The 20818-nt window shown below is 43.1% G+C and overlaps 1 protein-coding gene across 2 annotated transcripts in view; it reads left to right on the top strand.

The window, feature by feature from the left end:
• Positions 1–20818, top strand: part of LOC119954665 (ADP-ribosylation factor GTPase-activating protein 3-like) — a 92279-nt gene that overhangs the window by 30067 nt on the left and 41394 nt on the right. The window contains exons 5-8 of one of the 2 annotated variants that reach the window (XM_038780052.1): positions 2388–2465; positions 18165–18255; positions 18886–18945; positions 20489–20533. In XM_038780052.1, the coding sequence (XP_038635980.1) occupies positions 2388–2465; positions 18165–18255; positions 18886–18945; positions 20489–20533 (274 nt within the window). The remainder of the gene's footprint in view (positions 1–2387; positions 2466–18164; positions 18256–18885; positions 18946–20488; positions 20534–20818) is intronic. The other variant, XM_038780053.1, reaches the window with a different exon arrangement.

The raw sequence follows: 20818 nt of genomic DNA, 5'->3' as shown, positions 1-20818 counted from the left end.
ACTTCCAATACCCCTCCCATCTCCTCCTTCATCGCTTCCATGTGCTTTGTGAATTGTTTTTCAAGTTCCACAACGATCACTTTGGTCATTTCTTCTGCTGTGAGCTATGCGGCCTCCCCTGGTGCTTCTGCCTCCGCTTTCCTTACAGTTCCTGCGCTGACCTTTCCACTCACTGGTGGACTTTCATTAACCCCCTTTTTCGCAGCCGTTTTCTACCCAAGCTTGGACATTTCTCTTCACTGTGCCTTCTTAAAGCTTTTTCAGCCTCCGTTGCCCCTGGGACTGGGCGTTAAAACTCCAAAATTTCCGTTCCCAAGCGGGAGCCCTCCAATGTGCGGCTGCCTCCCGCCCGCCGTCACCGGAAGTTATCATCCTCACTGTTATCCACACCTCCCAAGTTTGGTGTCATTGACAAAGTTTGCTGTGTATTTCAATATCAAACTCATTTTTACGCCACATAAATCAATGGTCCTCACACTGATCCTTAAGGAATGCCATTGCTACCATCTTACATTCTGAAAACAAACCATTTACCACAGCTTGTTTTCTGTCTTGAAGCCAGTTTTAAAAAAACCCAGTCCACCTTTCTATTCCATGCCATCAATTTTATTAATCAGCCTTTCGCGTCTCCTGAGGTACTGAAGGAGTCCGTGTCCAAATGAAGCAAGACCGTGACAATATCCAGGCTGGGCTAGCAAGTGGTAAGTGACATTTGTGCCCCACAAGTGCCGGGCAATGACTATCTCCAACAAAAGAGACTATCACCCCTTGACATTCGATGGAATTACCATTGTTGACTCCCCCAGTATCAACATCCTGGGGTTACCATTGACCAGAAGCTGAACTGAACTGGCCGTATAAATTAGGTGGCTACAAAAGAAGATCAGAGACTCTAATCCTGACTCCCCAAAACCCTTTCACTGTCTACGTGATGCAAGTCAGGAGCGTGATGGAATACTCTCCACTTGTCTGGATGAGTGCAGCTCCAAAACTCAAGAAGCTTGCAACCATCAAGGACAAGCAGCCCACTTGATTGACACCCCATCCACAAACAGTTATTCCCTCCACCATCAATGCACTGTAACAATTGTGTAACATCTACGAGATGCATTGCAGGATCTCACCAAGGCTCCCTAGGCAGCACCTTCCAAATCCACGACCACTGACATCTAGAAGTACAAAAGACAGAAAACACATGGGAATCGGGAGATTCCCCTTCAAGTCACTCACCATCCTGATTTGGAAATGTATCGCCGTTTGTTCGCTGGGTCAAAATCCTGGAACTCCCTCCCTAACAATGCAATGGATGTACCTACACCACATGGACTCGAGCAGTTCAAGAAGGCAGCTCACCACCAGCTTCTCAAGGGCAATTATGGATGGGCAATAAATGCTAGCCTAGCAAACGATGGCCGCATTCTATAAAAATTAATTTAAAAAAATGTAGTTCTTTGTAACCATTCCAAACAATGCTGGTGATGCACATAGCTTGAAATTATTTGTAGAACAGCAGTAAATGTAAAGGAAAGTAACTCTGAAAGCGGATGTTGGAATTTAATGTATTGGTGTTGTACATGCTAGTGTCTCTTGACATGAGAGCTGTGGCTAAAATTTGGATTCCTGACCGACTGAAAGTGTTTATGTTGCAGACTCCTGCCAGACTGAAATGTAACTGTCCTCTTTACGTTCCCAAAAGTAAGAAAGTTAAATTAATAGAAAATGGAAATGGAGAATTTGTCTCTTCAGCATTTAAATTGAGATCAGGTAGTTTGTAAAGTGTACAGGAGAGTTTCAGTGGATTTCTTGTTTGTAAACAAGACTTGAAAACACAGGATTTACACTCCCGGGTCGTCTCCACTTCACTCTGGGATCAGGCCCAACGCATGAATTACATTGGCCCTAAACTAACAGTGTAAATGTAACTTCTGGAAATTAGGAGTGCATCATTGTACTAATTTTCCATACCATCTGTTCTCTATTAATTGGCTCACAGGTTATTTAATGTAAGTTCTTTTGTGTATGTTTTTTTAAAACTAAATTGCTTGTTCCTTTTCCAGTCTTCAGCACTCATGAAGGATCAACATTAGGAATGCTGTAATTTTTCTTTTCCGTCACAATGGGTGTTCGCTTTCCAGAATTTTCTGTATTTATTTTTAAATTGATCTCAGCTTTCTAAAGATTTCTGAAGAAGTGTCATTCTGGACTCGAAACATTAACTCTTGCTTCTCCCTCCACAGATGCTGCCAGACCTGCTGAGTATTTCCATCGTTTTCTGTTTCTAGTTTAGAGTTCAAACTGGAATGGAGAGAAACTCCAAACATGAACATCAAAAGTAAAATTTGATGTGTTGCATGTTTCATTTTTAAAAAAATATTTATTTTGTTCAGCTGTGGGTCGATGATTCAGGAAATCCGCCCTTGTCACCTCAGAGTAAAGATGAAGACTTCTTTGCCTCACATACTACTGTAAGTGTTTAATTTGTTTTGTAATTAAATCAGAATGTGTTTTGGTGTTGAATGATTTCAATTAGTTGAATGTGCAAATTTGCTTTTCAGCATGAACCTAGGGGTTGGTTTGCTCGTGTATGTGGTTTAAATCCTGTTCTGCTGTGAGGTAGGCTTGGGACCTGCCTCCTTTCCCAACACCTAGAATGTGTTTTGGTGGGCGGATCAAGGGAAATAATATTAAGATTCTTCAGGCTGAATGTTACATCTCAGAGCTGCTACTACAAAGCTACAAATCGGCTGATGAAAATGATTTTAGGGCATTTGACCAGCTGAACCTAGCTGAAAACAGTAGGCATTTGTTCGTAGCATTATGCTGGGGTGGGAGAAAGTGTTGAGTGGAGTATCCTAGGGATTCGTTATTAGGTTTACTATAGAAACTACAGTTTCTAACTTGTATTGAATTACTTGAATCCAAGAATTTAATACAATTGATCAAATTCAGTTGACTAGGAGGGTTAAACTAGACCCAAGGATCAGCTTGGAATCTACAAAAAGAGCTAGGCAACATATGTAATAGAAAATGAATGCATTATTAGTGCACAATAAACAAAAATGTGGAAGACACATGCACTCTAATGTATAAAGAGAGCTGCAGAGAGTCCTTGCTGATTGAATATGTTGGGTAATCAACAAAGCAGATAGAATAGTGAACGACATAACCAAAACAGTAGAGCACAGGCCAAAGAAAGTGTTTAAGCGTCGTATTTGGTCAGCCCGTACCTTGAGTTTTCTGTCAAGTGCTGGTAGCTGAGGCACCCAGCAGACATTTAAAGTATGAGAAGGAGTGCAGAGAAGATTCACAACTCTGATGCATCGTGTCAAAGGCACAAACATTTTCATCCTTGTAAGCAGGTAACCTTGCAGAGGTCTGAAAGATGATGGAAGGTAAATCTGGAAAGCAGTTCAAACTAAATCCAATATCTTTCTTGGATGCTAATTTTCTAGGACACAAATCCAAATTCATTCCTGTGTACTCTGCCTCATGGTGCTTCATCCAATTGCTTGCTGGTTAGTTTTTTTGTCGGTGGTGGTTTGTCATTACCAGTCATTCACTTTTTAGGGGCCGGGAGAGGAGGCAGGTTCCAAGCCTACCTCACAGCAGAACAGGATTTAAACCTGTGCTGTTGCTGTTATCCTGAACCACACACACACACACACGAGAAAACCAGCCCTTAGGTTCATACTGAAAAGCAAATTTGTACATTCAACTACCTGAAATGATTCAACACATTTTAAGTGATGAGTCCCAATAATGACTGCAATGATTGTTTAGCTCACTGGGCGAAATCGCTAGCTTTTAAAGCAGACCAAGCAGGCCAGCAGCGCGGTTCGATTCCTGTACCAGCCTCCCCGGACAGGCGCCGGAATGTGGCGACTAGAGGCTTTTCACAGTAACTTCATTGAAGCCTACTTGTGACAATAAGCAATTTTCTTTCTTTCTTTCTAGTACAGACACTATTAATCACCGTTTCTCCCCCCCCCCCCATGTAATGTTAATTTTAGTTGAATGTACTTTTATGTTTGAAAAAGTTCTCAAAATGCCTATCTCTGTGCTCTCCTTCGTTTTGAAATGTATCTGTAGAATTTAAAATGCAATGTCAGAATATTGTTCCATACGATGATTAGTGATAGGTTTGCGTGCTGCATTCCTATATGAAGTGTTCCCACATTCATTAAAGTATACAGCACAGGCTCAGGTTTTTTATCGGATTAATCGGACAAAAGTTAAGTCCGCTTTTGGGTGGGTTTGGCGGGCTGTTACTCAGCTGATGCAGCACCGAGGTTCACCCCACTATTCACCAGCACGTTGCTGGTTTTTCGGGGTCTCAGGGAGTTTCTCCCCCCGAGGCCGCATCTGAGATTTGCTGCTGGCGAGTTGATCTTGTTAGCAGAAACAGCTCCTCGCAGATCAGGGTGCCATTTGTAACGGCTGCCTGAATTTCTCCACTCGCCCCCCCCTGCTTTCTGGACCACTCCCCTCCAATGGGCAAGCCCACCCCCCGGGCCTGACCCCTGGCAGTGCCAACCTGATACCCTGGCAGTTCCACCCCAGCACCCTGGCAGTTCCACCCCAGCACCCTGGCAATTCCCAGGTAGCACTGCCAGGGTGCGCAGGCATCATGGTACCACCTTGCCCTGTCCCCAATCACCCAGGCAGTTTCCAAAGGTCTGCAAGACGGCCCGAAGTGCCGTTATGCCTGATCCACGTTTGTAGAAACCAGTGCTAAATGGCGATATCTCGCAGGCACAGCCGTGTACTCCTGGCGTCGGGGGACTCGATTCACCCAGATCCCCACCGGGTACAACGCGGTAGCTGAATTGTACCCAAGGTCTTTAAATACAGGTTGTTCCGCAAATATTTCAAATTAAGATGACTAATTAGAATTACAGAAAAGGTTTGTTGGTTCCCCTTCGTCAAATTGTTTTTTAGTGTTCAACCAGTGAGTCTCGAATAGAGGAAGTACGAGTGAATTGTGTGAAGTCCGAATTATTTATTGGTGTATCAAGTCCTAGTGTTTAGACATAGACATCGACATGGACCATACAGTGCAGAAGGAGGCCATTCGGCCCATCGAGTCTGCACCGACCCACTTAAGCCCTCACTTCTACCCTATCCCCATAACCCAATAATCCCTCCTAACTTTTTTGGACACTAAGGGCAATTTGGCATGGCCAATCCACTTATCCTGCACATCTTTGGACTGTGGGAGGAAACCGGAGCACCGGAGGAAACCCACGCAGACACGGGGAGAACATGCAGGCAGTGACCCAGCAGGGAATCGAACCTGGGACCCTGGCGCTGTGAAGCCACATTGCTAGCCACTTGTGCTACCATGCTGCCCACAGTTTGAACAACTGTGATTTCTAAACTAAATAAATTATTCAAATATTGCAGTAAATTGGGCAAATTTGCTCAAAACATAAATTTCAATGTAAAAAATTATTTGCATTTCTATAGTTCAGTCATATTTCTGAGATATTGCAAAATGCATTGAATGACCAATGCCAATCACTGTAGTTATGTTGTATAATGTTGCTGCCACTTTGGTGCACACCGTTTTCTCACAATTGTAATGGGGTAAATTATCTGTTGTTAATCAAATGTTGGCCAGGATGTCCAGAGAATCCTAATTCTTCAAATACTACCATGCTCTGATCCTAGTTGATGCTATAACTGGACAGGAAGATCCCAGAATGGAACCCTGGTTCAAAATATCATAACTTTTATATTTCTAATGCAAAACATAGAGGAACAGCATCATAGGACTGCTAATTAGTTTTAGCAAAAAAAATGCAATTAAACATGAAAAGTTGGAATATTATACAAACTCCTTTACTGGAGTTTACTCACTACAGAATTCCCAGCCTCTGAAGATTTACCTGGATTACAAAGTACTTCTTAAACAAAATGGTCTCATTAACTCAAAAAGTCTCTTTTAAGCCACAAGGCTTTTAAGGTCAAATACACAAACTCCACTCTGAAAGTTAGTATCTGTGGATTTTTCCTCCGAATAGCCCCAGATGATTGTCACGCTTTAAAATCTTCCCTCATAATCATGTATTCTCTTTGGGGGCTTGCATTCCAAAATCCAAACCAGGGTTTCCAAATTCTACTTCTAATCAAAGCTTCCGCTTTACTTTTAATGGCTAATCCACGGGATTTTACAACACCCACTCTTGGGTTTCCATTGTCTTAACTACTTTTACACAAACTCCGAAATCTAACCACCGATTTTCATAGTGATTTCGATTCACGTTCCATATGCTATTGTGATGTCTCACAAACCTGGAAATCACTTCAGATATCTTTCTGGTGTCTCAGCCTCCTCAGCTCGGTCTGTCTTTACTGAACAGTGCTCTGTTCTAGCGCCCTTTACCTCAGACTTCTTGGAACTTTCTCTTGTTTCCTTAACTAGCTACTCTTCAGATCTCTGCACTTGTTTTCTTGACCATTATCCATGTTATGGCTTTTCTTTGAGCAAAACTGAGAGAGATGTTCCCTCTCTAGCCTTCTAAACCAACAGCTTCTAGCAGACGTGTGAACCTTGTCTCACACTACCTATCTCCAACTGCAATCAAATTAGCTAAACTAAAACCTAAAAGCTTCTCTACCTAACAAGGCCCTAGTTGCTAAGCAACCTATTGGTTTATTTACTTTTCACTTCACAGCCCTCTAAGCACAAAAAAGGAACTTAACCAACCCCCATAGATACAAACATCTTTGTTCAGCATGAATCTAACTATAGGTTTTACCCTTCCAGGCAAAGAAACATTAAACACACCTAAAACTATACCTTATTTCTAATGTTTACGATTACCAATCTAATTCCCTTTTTATGACCTTTGATTTTCTAACAGCCATCAGACCTTTCATGTGCTTTACTGGAACATATATTTGTTTGGAGACCAATCATCTAACATTGTGTAGTGTCCTAGACCCAACCATCTTCAGCTGCTCTATTAATGACTTTCCCTCCATCATAAGGTCAGACGTGGGGATGTTCACTGATGATTGCAGAATGTTCAATATCATTCACACCTCCTCAGATAGTGAAGCAGTCTGCCTCCACAAACACTTGCACAACATTCAGGCCTGGACTGATGAGTGGCATGTAACATTTACGTCACACAAGGGCTAGTCAATTCCAATTTCCAATAAGAGAGAATCTAATCATCTCTCGCTATTCACTTGCATTACCATCGTTGAATCCCCCCACTATCAGCATCCTGGGTATCATCGTTCACAAGAAACTGAATTGAATTGGCCATATAAGGCTGCGACTACACAAGCAGTTCAGAGGCTGGGAATTCTGTAGTGAGTAATTCACCTCCAGACTCTCAACCCTGTCCACTATCTATAAGATGCAAGTCAGGAGTGTGATGGAATACTCTTCACTCGTCTGGATGAGTGCAGCTCCAACAACACTAGAACTCAACACCATCCAGGACAAAGCAATTTGTCTTTATTAGTTTGAATCTCTGACTCATTGTCCTACTCTCACAGGATACCAAACCCATATCCTCAGTGCCGTGAGGCAGCAGTGCTAACCACTGCACCGCATTGCTGCCCTTATGATATTAGGCAGCTAAAAAAGTTTTTAAGGAACCTCTTAAAAGCGGAAAAGAGAGAGCATTGTATTTTGACTTCCAGAAAACGTTCGACAAGATACCTCACAAAAGGTTATATCATAAGTAAGAACCTATGGTGTTGAAGGTAGTATATTGGCATGGCTAGAGAATTGGCTAATGGGCAGGAAACAGCGAGTGGTGATAAAGTGTTCTTTGGCGACCTGTAACCAGTGGGGCTCTATAGGGATTAGTACTGGGACCGCACTATTTACAATACATAATTGACTTGGAAGAAGGGAGCGAATACACTGTAGCCAAATTTACAGACGACACAAAAATGAGTGGAAAGGCAACTTGCGAGAGGTTTGCAAAGAGATATTGATAGGTTAGTAAGTGGACAAAAAGTTGGCAAATGTGGCGGCACAGTGGAGCAGTGGTTAGTACAGCTGCCTCACGGCACCGAGGACCCGGGTTCGATCCCGGCCCCGGGTCACTGTCTGTGTGGAGTTTGCACATTCTCCCCATGTCTGTGTGGATCTCACCCCTACAGCACAAAGATGTGCAGGGTAGGTGGATTGGCCACGCTAAATTGACCCTTAATTGGACAAAAATAATTGGATACTCTAAATTTTTTTTTTAATTAAAAAATAATGTGGGAAATGTGAAGTTGTCCATTTTGGAAGGGAGAACATAAGAGCAGAGTATCATTTGAATAGAGAACTTGCAGAAAGCTGCAACACAAAAGTGACTTGTGCATGAAACACACAAACGCAGCAGACAGCTGCAGCAGGTAATCAGGAAGGTTCATGGAATGCTGGTCCTTATTTCAAGGAGGTTGGAGTAGAAGAGCAGGGAGGTCTTGATGCAACTGTACAAGATACTGGTAAGACCACATCTGGAGTACTGTGAGCAGATTTGGCCCAATTATTTAAGAAAATATATTTTATTGGAGGTTGTTCAGAGAAGGTTCACTAGGATGATCCCTTGTATGGAGGGATTGTCTTATGATTAAAGGTTAAATAAGTTGGGACTCGGACTTCCGATGATGGTGGGCGGGAGGCAGCCGCACACTGGAGGGCTCCCGCTCGGGACTAGAAATTTTTGAGTTTTAACACCCGGTCCCGGGGGCAACGGAGGCTGAAAAGGCTATAAGAGGGCACAGGGAGGAAAAGTATCCAAGTTTGGGAGAAAAACAGCCATGAAACAGGGGGTTAACGAAAGTCCGCCGGTGAGTGGAAAAGTCAGCGCAGGAACTGTCAGGAAAGCGGAGGACGGAGCACCAGCGGAGGCTGCATCGCTCACAGAGAAGAAATGACAAAGGTGACGGCTGTGGAACTTGAAAAACAGTTCACAAAGCACATGAAAGCGATGAAGAAAGAGATGGGGTTGGAGATGGGGACGGTATTGGGAGTGCTGGTGGAGGAGGCGATTGCCCCGGTGAGGGCGGCGGTATTGAGCGCAGTGGCAGAGGTGCAGGAGCAAGGTGAGACACTGAAGGAAGTGGAAGAGGCATTATCGCAGCACAGTGATCAACTCGCCTCGATGGAGAAGGGGTTGCGGAGGGTGAAAGAGACCAACAAGGGTCTGCGAGCCAAAATGGAAGACCTGGAAAACAGATCCAGGCGACAAAATCTGAGGATTGTGGGTCTGCCCGAAGGGGCCGATGGAATATTTTGCCACGATGTTGGCGAAGCTATTGGGGGAGGGGGACAATCCCTCCCGGTATGAACTGGATCGGGCTCATCGATCGTGGAGGCCTATACCAAAGGCGAGTGAGCCGCCAAGAGTAGTAACTGTGATTCCATAGGCATAGCATGAAGGAGAAAGTCCTGTGCTGGGCAAAGCAGAAGCGGGTGGTGCAGTGGGCTGGAGCTGGTATACGCATATCCCAGAACTTTCCGGTGGAGCTGGCGAGGAGGCGGGCTGCGTTCAGCCGGGTGAAGAAGGCACTGTACATCAACAAGGTGCAGTGCGGCATAGGATATCCAGCTAAGCTGAGGGTGATCTACAAATCCAGGACTTTTATTTTGGGACGGCGGAAGCGGCGGAGAAGTTCGCGAAGGCAGAAGGACTGTGGCAGAATTGAGAAATGGTCATGTACCGATGTAGCCTCATGTAACTTTATTTTTTCACTGCGTGTTGGTGTATGTACTAAACGAGTGAACACTATATATTTGGACAAGGGAAGAGATGGGACTTTCATTTGCAATGATGGTTCGTTGGGTTTTGGGTGTGTATGCGGGGTTTGTGTGCTAAAGGGGATTTCTTGGTTTTCCTGGGACCGGGCAAGGGGGAAAGAGACCCCTGTGGGGGCCTCCACGCTGGCCGGTTTAAGCCGACCAGTGAACGGGAGTTAGGTGGGGGGAGGGGCTGCGGCCATCGGAGCCTGGTAGAACAGGTTTTGGTGAGTCTAGCCGTGGTGAAAAGTTGGGGGAAGGAACCGAGGTTAGGGGGAGGAGTTTACACGAGGAAAGTGGAGGGGAGGAGTCTGGGGGGGGGGGGTGCCTACAATTCATGGGTGTCATTCACAGTACTCTTTCGGGGATTGGATGACGTTGAATATTAGGGGGGGGGTGTTGGGGGGTGAACTGTATATGTCAATGGTGACCATGGACGATTCCTGATTCCTTTTTCCTTTTTTGTCCACCGTAGGAAGGTTGTTTTAGTTGATGCTCATATTGTCAGGTGGGTCGTTATTTGGGGGGTGGTGGGAGAATGGGATGGTTGTTGTTGATGAGGGGATTGACATTGTATTTGTTACCATTTACTGTTTGTTGGTGGGGTGTAAATTCTGAAGAAAATATGAAAATGGGGAATAAAAATATTTTAAGAAAGAAATAAATAAATAAGTTGAGACTCTTCATTTAGAATTTACAAGAATTCGAGGTTATCACATTGGAACATGTGAAATTCTTAAGAGGCTTGACAGGGTAAATGCTGAGAAGATGCTTCCCCTCATGGGAGAGTCTCAGACCAGAGGGCATAGTTTCATAATACAGGGGCGCCAATTTAAAACTCAGACAAGGAGGGAAAAAGCTGTGGGGAGAAAGTCCTTGTGGATATTTAAGGCTGAGATAGATAGATCGATTCTTGATCAGTAAGGGAATCAGTGAGGAAAGGGCAGGAGAGTTGGAATTGAGGAATGGCGGATAATCCGTGATCTTATTGATTGGTGGAGCAGGCTCCAGTGAACAAACTGTTCCTATTTCTTATGGTCTTATGGAGGCTTTTAGGGAGGGAATCCTGCAGCTTTAGGCCGTGGCAGCTGAAACAATAATTTATCAGTTGCTGAGCAATTAAAAAGGGGATGCACAAGAAGCCAAAATGGGTGGGCCACAGATATCACTGAGGGTGCTCTGCCTGGAGTAGGTAACAGAGTTCGGAAGGTAGGGTTTTGAAAAAAAGGATCAAACTGAACGGTTACTAACTGGGAGACCATGTAGATTCAGTGAGCACATTAGAGAGATGATGGGTGAAGATAGAAAGGCAAGTTAGAAGTTGGGCAACAGAAGTTTGGATAACCTCAAGATATCAGAGGGTAGAATATAAAAAGCCATTCAGAAATTAATTGTAATAATAAAGTCGAGAGGTAACAGGTATAGATGAGTGTTTCAGAAGCTGAAATGGGCAGAGGTGAGCAACATTATGGAGGTGAAAATAAGTGGTCATCTTGGTCAACTGCAACACGAAGGTTGCAAGCTGTCTAGTTCAGCTTCAGATGTTACCAGCGAGAAAGATGGGGTTTGTGGCAGTTGTCAAAGACAACGGCTTCAGCCTTCCCAATATTTAGTTTGAGGAAATATATTTATTTTTATTCTTACATGGCATGTGGGTGTTGCTGCTTTTGTTGCCCATTCTTTTTTTTTTTTTAAATAATTTTTATTAAGATTTTCACAAAATATAAACAACAAAACAATATTAACAAAACAACCATGGTAAAAACCCAAGAACAACACCCACCCAACTACAAAAGCAACTACAAAAACAATAAAAAGAGCAAACAACAAAAAGGAAAGAGATAACACCCGCCACATCCAACAAACCCATGTACACAGTTCTCCACCGAACCAAATATTTCCCTACCGTTCCACCAGGAAGTCCAGGAAAAGCTGCCACCGCCTAAAGAACCCTTGTACTGATCCCCTCAGGGCAAATTTCACCTTCTCCAATTTGATGAACCCCACCATATCATTGATCCAGGCCTCCACACTTGGGGACCTTGCGTCCTTCCACTGAAGAAGAATCCTCCGCCGGGCTACCAGGGACGCAAAGGCCAGGAACCGGCCTCTTTCGCCTCCTGCACTCCCGGCTCCACCGCAACCCCAAAAATTGCGAGTCCCCAGCCTGGATTAACCCTGGATCCCACCACCCTCGACACCGTCCTTGCTACCCCCTTCCAAATCTCCCCCAGCGCTGGGCACGCCCAAAACATATGGGTGTGGTTCGCTGGGCTCCCCGAGCACCTAGCACACTTGTCTTCGCCACCGAAAAACCTACTCATCCTCGTCCCAGTCATATGGGCCCTATGCAGCACCTTGAACTGTATGAGGCTAAGCCTCGCACACGAGGAGGAATTCACTCTCTCCAGGGCATCCGCCCACGTCCCCTCCTCAATCTACTCACCCAGCTCCTCTTCCCATTTACCCTTCAGTTCCTCCACCGAGGCCTCGTCTACCTCCTGCATTACCCGGTATATGTCCTAAATCCTCCCTCCTCCAACCCACACCCCCGAGAACACCCTGTCCCGTACCCCACGTGGGGGCAACAAGGGGGAACCCCTCCACCTGCCACCTGGCAAACGCCCTAACCTGCATGTACTGAAACATGTTCCCCGGGGGGAGCCCAAACTTCCCCTCTAACTCCCCCATTTGTTGCCCATTCTTAATTGCCCTTGAACTGAGTGGCTTGCTAGGCCATAGCAGTGGATAGTTACGAGTCAACTACATTTCTGGAGTGATATGTAGGTCAGACCATGTAAGGATGGTAGATTTCCTTCCCCAAAGGACATTAGTGAACCAGATTGTTTTTTTTTATACCACACGATTATAGGTTTTATGGTCACCATCACTAAGACTAGGTTTCAGTTCCAGATTGTATTAATTGAATTTAAAGTCTTTATTGATTGCCATACAAAATGCAGGTGAGGGGTCAAGAGACCAAGGTTGTGAGGGTTTAACCAAGCTGGAAGATTCACTTAGCTTTGGCTGGAGTATAAGTTTCTGATTGAAGTAGTGTTTGTTTTGTCAATGTTGTTTTAAGTTTGTGAAATACAATAAAAGCCAACTTTATCTTGTGTGATCCTAACACAATTTACTGGAAGTTGGAATTTTGAAAAGTTAGCAGTCTCTATGGGGATTGTTATTGTAACATAATTGGATATCTGATAAATAACCGTGACAGTTTAGGGACACAGGAGGGGAAGATAGAGATGGTAACGAGGTCAAGTTACTGGGTGCTGTCAGATATCCTGTGGAAACCGATGTGTTTTGTATGCAATCTCTTCAAACTGGTTTTTATTCATCCTTGTATTTTTCCCAGTGAACCCCTTCTCCCTGTAGAATCTGGACCCCACTTCCCTACCACTTCACTTTTGGCTTCTTTACTAAGCCATCATGATTCACAACTCCCTAGTTTTAGCCTAATGGTTTTAGTTGTACATCTGTATCCTGAAACCTGATATTAAATCTTTAAAGGTGTTCCAATAGCTGAACTATATCCAAAGAATTTAGTCTTTTAAAAAAAAAATCTTCTTTTATATACCTGGCTTCTGGGTTTTATTTTGAGACCCAGACCATTCATGGCTTCTGTTTCCCAATGGTACATTGTCTGGGGTCACTTAAGAATACAAGGTCAACTGAGCACTACTAGTTGTGCATTTATTTACTGTTTTTAAAAATAAATTTAGTGTACTCAATTCATTTCTTTCCAATTAAGGGCAATTTAGCGTGGCCAATTCACCTGCCCTGCATATCTTTGGGTTGTGGGGGTGAAAGCCCTGCAGACACTGGGAGAATATGCAAACTCCACACAGTGACCCGTAGCTGGGATCAAACCTGGGTCCTCAGCGCCGTGAGCAGCAGTGTTAACCACTGCGCCACCATGTCACACTATGCATTTACTGACTCCAAACCACTTGAATTTTCCTAATTTTATATTAAGTTGGAGTCAACCAGGGCGACACGGTGGCACAGTGGTTAGCATTGCTGCCTACAGCGCTGAGGACCCGGGTTCGAATCCCGGCCCTGGGTCACTGTCTGTGAGGAGTTTGCACATTCTCCCCGTGTCTGCGTGGGTTTCACCCCCACAACCCAAAGATGTGCAGGTTAGGTGGATTGGCCACGTTAAATTGCCCCTTAATTGGAAAAAATGAATTGGATATTCTAAATTTATAAAAAAAAAAAAAAAGTTGGAGTCAACCATTTCTGGTTCCCACTAGGAGATGAGGAATATCAAAGTGCACAGAGAATTTGGACAGACAAATAACACAGGGGTGGAAAAGAGTAATGTATGATTCGAGTAAGAGAGAATGCAATAGTGTCAAAATTCAGTTTCCTGTGAATGTGTGAAGTGTGTAAATAAGGTTGTTGAATTGAAGGTGTGGATGTCTATGTGGAAATATGATGGGGTCACTAATGAGGATTTGTCTCAAAACAAAGCAGGCCTGGGGTATTAAGTATTACTAGATACAGGACATTTGGGAAATATGGGGAAGGAAAGAAAGGAGGCGAAGCGCCAGTATTGATTAAGCAGAACATGAGAGCGAGGATGTTCTTGAGGGGCCAAGGACAGAATCTATTAGGTTAAAGCTAAAAGAGGTGCCATTACACCAGTGGGTGTTTCCAAAGCCAACTCGTGGGAAAGATGAGGAGGAACAAATCTGCAAGGAAATTACAGAGTTGCAAAAATAGTAGTTATAATAGGGGGCTTTTGTTTTCCTAATATATATTGGGATAGCCATAGTGGAAAAGACCGAAATGGGCAAGAGTTTCTAGAGTATGTCTTAAGTTATAGTTAGCTATGGATAAGGATAAGGAGCAATCCAGAGTAAAAATTATTAATTTAGGAGTGCCAGCTTGAGTTTGAACCTGTCCCAGATAAATTGGAATCAAAGGAACAGGACTGGAAATTCTCTCCCAATGTCAATGGACCTTTGCCTGCCTCACCAAATCTTTTGTCCTGCCCACTGTGGAACCACAGGCAGGATCAGAAAGTTCTGGCAGACTAAACTGCAACTGAATAATGGGCTGTTTCAAAGAGGAGATAGTTTGTGTACAGTCGAGGTATATTCCCATGAAGGGGACGGGTAGAGCAAACAAACCTCACTAGACAATGAAAGAGATGGAGTAACATGAAATGAGAAAAGGTGTCCATGATGGATGTCAGGTGGACAATATAATTGAGAACCAGGCTTGAATATACAAGGTACAGAGGAGGAGTTTAAAAAAAGAGAGAGAAAGAGATAGTATGAGAAGAGATAGTATCTAGAATGGGTGGCTAACATAAAGAAAATTCCTAAATTTTCTATAGGCATTTAAATAGTAAGAGGATGGCACGGTAGCATTGTGGATAGCACAATCGCTTCACAGCTCCAGGGTCCCAGGTTCGATTCCGGCTTGGGTCACTGTCTGTGCGGAGTCCGCACATCCTCCCCGTGTGTGCGTGGGTTTCCTCCGGGTGCTCCGGTTTCCTCCAAAGATGTGCAGGTTAGGTGGATTGGCCATGATAAATTGCCCTTAGTGTCCAAAATTGCCCTTAGTGTTGGGTGGGGTTACTGGGTTATGGGGATAGGGTGGAAGTGTTAACCTTGGGTAGTGTGCTCTTTCCAGGAGCCGGTGCGGACTCGATGGGCCGAATGGCCTCCTTCTGCACTGTAAATTCTATGTTAAAAAGAAAAAGGAAGGATGGGGCGAATTAGAAACCAAAAATGGGGATTTATGCATGCTAGCAGGGGTGTGGATGAGGTGCTAAATCGGTACTTTGCCTATTCAAGGCTGCCCAAGTCATAGTGCAGGAAGAGGTAGTTGAGACTCTGAATGGGCTAAAATTCATAAAGAGAAGGTATTGGTTAGGCTGGCTGAACTTCAAGTTGAAAAGTCACCAGGACTGAATGGGATATTCCCCTCATGGGCGGTGTGATAGCACAATGGTTAGCACTGTTGCTTCACAACGCCAGGGTCCCAGGTTCGATTTCCGGCTTGGGTCATTGTCTGTCTGCGCGTTCTCCTTGTGTCTGCATGGGTTTCCTCCGGGTGCTCTAGTTTCCTCCCATAAGTCCCGAAAGACATGCTGTTAGGTAATTTGGACATTCTGAATTCTTCCTCCGTGTACCCGAACAGGCGCCGGAATGTGGCAACTCGGGGCTTTTCACAGTAACTTAATTGCAGTGTTAATGTAAGCCTACTTGTGACAATAAAGATTATTATTATCATGTTTTGATGCAGGGGGGGGAAATTGCAGAGACATTGACCATACTATTCCAATCCTCCTTGGATACAAGGGTAGTGCCATAGGACAGGAAGGTTTAAGGATACGTCAACACCTGGAGGCCAATCATTTTAACTGTGGGGCGAAAGCTCTTAGAATCAATAATCTGAGACAAAATTAACTGTCACTTGAACAAATGTGAAGTAATGAAGGAAAGCCGTCATGGATTTGTTAAAGGAAAATTGAGTTGAAGTAGCTTCTTTGATGAGGTAATAGAGAGGGTTGATGATCGATGTGGTGTAAGTGGATTCTAAAAGGCATTTGATAAATTGCCACATTGCAGGCTTGTCAGCAGAACTAGAGCCCGTGGCACAAAGGCAGGATGGATATAAAATTGGCAGCATGACAGGAAACAATAGCTGTGAATAATTATTTTTTGAACTGGAAAAAGGTTGTAATATTGTTTCCCAGGGTTGGGGCAAGGACTCTGGCTATTCTTGGTAACTATTAATGGTATGACAGTTGGGTGTTCAGGGCACAATTTCAAAATTGGTATATAGCACAAAACCTGGAAATATTGTGAACAGTGAGGAGCACAGTGAAAGATTTTGAGGGGGCATGGCCTGGTGAAGTGGGCAGACAAGTAGCGGATGACATTTAGTGCAGAGAAATGTGGTGGGAATAAAGAGGAGAGACAATATAAGTTAAACTGTTAAAATTTAAAGTGGACTGAAGGAGCAGTGAGACCTAGGGGCATATGTACACAAATCATTGAAAGTTATGGGGTGATTGAGAAGGTGGTTAATAAAACAAATATGATTGTTGGCTTTATGATAGGGGCATATGATAAACCTCTGTATAACACTAGTTCAGATTCAACTGAAGTAATGTGTCCAGTTCTGGGACATGAAAGCATTCGAGATGTTGCAAAAAAGATTCACAAGAATGGTTCCAGATATGAGGAACTTCAGTTACATGGGTAGTTTTGTGAAGCTGGGGCTGGTTTCCAGGGAGAAGAGATTAAGAGCAGATTTGAGAGAGATGCTCAAAATTATGAACGGCTTGGACAAAGTAAATAGGAAAAAACGTTCCCATTGGTGGAATAATCCAGAACCAGAGGACACCAAGTTAAGGTGCTTGGCAAAAGAAGCAATGGCGACATGAGGAAAAACTTTTATGTGAGTGGTTAGGAACTGGAATGTACTGCCTAAGAGTATGGTGGAGGCAGGTTCAATTCAAAAGAGAAGAGAATAATAAGCTCAAGGGAAAGAAATAGGCCAATGGGTAAAAGGCGGGGGAATGTAATGGAATTAGTTGCTCTTGCAGTGAACCCGTATGGAGATGATGGGCTGATGGCCTCTTGTGCTTTAATTACACCATGATTCCCACAGACCCTTCCTGTCTCACCTGCCTTTTTTTCTTGTTTATCTGGAAAGCTATAGCACAATGGTTAGCATGGTAGCATAGTGGTTAATACTGTTGTTTCATAGCTCCAGGGTCCCAGTTTCAATTCCCAGCTTGGGTCACTGTCTGTGCAGAGTGTTGCATGTTCTCCCCATGTCTGCGTGGGTTTCCTCCGGTGGCTCCGGTTTCCTCCAACAGTCCAAAGATGTGCAGGTTCGGTAGATTGGCCATGCTAGATTGCCCCTTAGTGTCCAAAATTGTTGGGTGGGATTACTGGATTACGGTGATAGGGTGGAGGTGTGGCCTTAAATGGGATGCTCTTTCCAGGAGCTGGTGCAGACTCGATGGGTCGAATGTCCTCTTTCTGCACTGTGTAAAAAAAAAAAAATAACTTGTCGTTTTTTATTCTGTCCAATCAAAATAGCTAATTTTGTAACTTTTTATCACTTTTAGAAAGCACATCATTTAACCTGCACATAATTTGCCCTTTTCTGTTCACCTTTTTTTGGTGAGGCGGCCAAGTATCTTTACGTAACCGTTTTATTGATCATGTGTACCTTGGTTTGTTTTTGCTATTCTATTAATATAGTTATAGAAGTTATTCTATGAATATAAACTGCTATTACGCAATTTAATCATTTTGTTAAAAGTGAAACTCATTATTCAAAGCATTTTAAATTATTTCAATGCGCCTTTGATAATGAATTCATGTTGCATTCCAGTTATGGATTTTCATTAGAGTTTTATGTCTCATTCCAGTCAACCAGTGTGAAGTCACCAGATCAAAACTTTGATTCTGCCATTCTAGAGCAATCCTCATCTGAGAAAATGCAGCAAGAAGAAAATGATGGTAAGCTTTGGGGATGTCTGTTGGGTAGAGATTTGAAACCAATTATTGGGTGGAGATTGAAATCAATTATTGGCAGTTCATTCATCGAGGCTCATGAAGTAAGTACAAAGAGGTATTTCAAAGCTACTTGTACGTGTGTCACAACAGTTCATTAACTCGTTGACAACTGCCGTATTTACAATTTGTGAATCATTTAGAGGTGTCCACTCAATAATTGTAAAGTTCAAAAGCATGTTGAAAGAATATTTTTTTCAACACTGAGCACAATGTATCCCAATCACAATTGCATGTGCAAGCAAAACCCCTTCATCCTCTTTCTCCTTGATCTATGATTGGTCACTCTCCTTGAAATTCTACCAACCACATGAGTTTGGTTTCGGATCAGGATCTCAAACACTATGGAATGGTAATCAAAGCATCAACCAGCAAGAACTGCACGTTTAATATATTTATTTAGGAATCGCTGGGTTATCTATCCTCCCCTTTATATTTCAGATTGTGAAGGTGTGCCAGCTGTTGCAACTAACAGGAAAGACACTGATTTTATGGCGATTTTGATCTTGTCACCTATCAGGTTTATGAATTGCAATTCACAACTTCTTTGTGCTTTTGAATGTGTTTCCTTTATAGGCGTACCTGAACATGGGCCAAATGTTGATTGCCTCAGTGTGTCTCCTAAGGAAGCATTAGGTATGTTGTTTAGTCTTTACATTGCTTGACTGTAAGAGTGCATTTCTGTACTTGTGTAGATGCATGGATCAATATACTGGTGTTTTGTAAAATAACAGAACAATTAATATTAAATATGTATTTGAAGTCTGTTTTCTTAATGGGAAATCAGGTGTGTGTAATATTCTTAAAAGTACACGTGTATAATAGATTCTTTATTACACTAAAAGGAGAAGATTCCTTAATGACATCAGTGCTATGGCAGGAGATTTGCCTAGGATGTCCCTCTAGTATTTATAGGATTTTGTAGAATTCTTTCTTCGCATAAGCCAGGCCTTTTAAGATAGATGTCCTGAGTTAGTGTGGGCTGGAGCATGAGGTGTTTTGACGTGTGCCTCATATATGGCTCAGCCTGAGCACCATTGTCCAAATTATTTCAAGAAGTACAATAATACCAGACATAGAACAGTACAGCACAGAACAGGCCCTTCGGCCCTCGATGTTGTGCCGAGCAATGATCACCCTACTCAAACCCACGTATCCACCCTATACCCGTAACCCCCCCCCCCCCCCCCCCCCACCTTACTTTTTAGGACACTACGGGCAATTTAGCATGTCCAATCCACCTAACCCGCACATCTTTGGACTGTGGGAGGAAACCGGAGCACCCGGAGGAAACCCACGCGCGCACGGGGAGGACGTGCAGACTCCGCACAGACAGTGACCCAGCCGGGAATCGAACCTGGGACCCTGGAGCTGTGAAGCATTTATGCTAACCACCATGCTACCGTGCAGCCAAATTGTACATGGGTGTACAATTTTTGTGACCACTGTTAGAAATTGATGTTCAACCACCACTTTATAGTTTTCTCAATACATCATTAATTGGCAAATATTTTTGAGGAAAGCAAGGATAAAACTGTGGGAAATAATTAAATTTCTGATTGCAAAAGAAGTTTCCATGTTTAGTTTGTGATGTAGAGCTTCACACTGCAAAATTAGGAGGGCAGTGCTCAGAACATTTTGGCTGTTAATTTTCATGGACTGAAAATGATGGACGCATGCTGAATCCTGAATCCCAGCAGAGTGTCCAAAGCATGGTGCTGCTACCTGTGCTAAAGGTTACAATTTACCCTAGTATGCCACAAATTTGGGAATAAATCACCAGGCTACACTTGGGACTGCATTTCTTTGGATATTTTAAAAACGGGAGATGTAAAAATTGATTAACACCAAAGATAGCTTCCATATGAAAACCGAACATTACTGAAAATCTGTGCATTGCTCATGGATTGAAGCTAATAAAAGATATGTCATTTACATCAATATTCTTCTATCGGAATATTAGCGAGGTTTTGGGAAAACATGTTCAAAGACAGGTGTTCAGTTATGTTGAATTTTATTGTGAATCTTTTCCACTTCATTTTGAATTTTTAATGTGTAATTTGAAGTTGTAAATTCTGCAAAAATGCCATAATGTAGAAAATATGGAACATAGTACATGAGGTATCAAAATGTTTTTGGCTGTTACTCAGAAATTCTCATTTGTTTTTCCCTATTTTAGCTGACTCAATGAGTTTAGTTTCTGCAGGAGTCACACCTAACAAAGGTGACTGTTCAGGTGTTTGTGATCTACCATTGGCTGCTTCGATTTTCTGAGCCAAAATGTACAGATGGACTTGGGCACAATTCCACGAATTGGGAAGAGCAACTATTTAACACCACAAAAGATTTAACACATTAAATTAACTTTCCGTCTGCTTACTCGTTCTATTTTTTTCAAAATATCTTTTGGGTCAACTGGTTATGTTAACACTTTCCAGCTTGTGTTTTGTTCTGCCCTAATCATTTCAGCCATCACTTGTAGATTTTATTTATCCAGATGAATGAATCT

The sequence above is a fragment of the Scyliorhinus canicula genome, chromosome 20 (genome assembly GCF_902713615.1).
Source record: "Scyliorhinus canicula chromosome 20, sScyCan1.1, whole genome shotgun sequence".
Lineage (NCBI taxonomy): Eukaryota > Metazoa > Chordata > Chondrichthyes > Carcharhiniformes > Scyliorhinidae > Scyliorhinus > Scyliorhinus canicula.
This window is presented reverse-complemented; position numbering and strand designations above follow the sequence as displayed.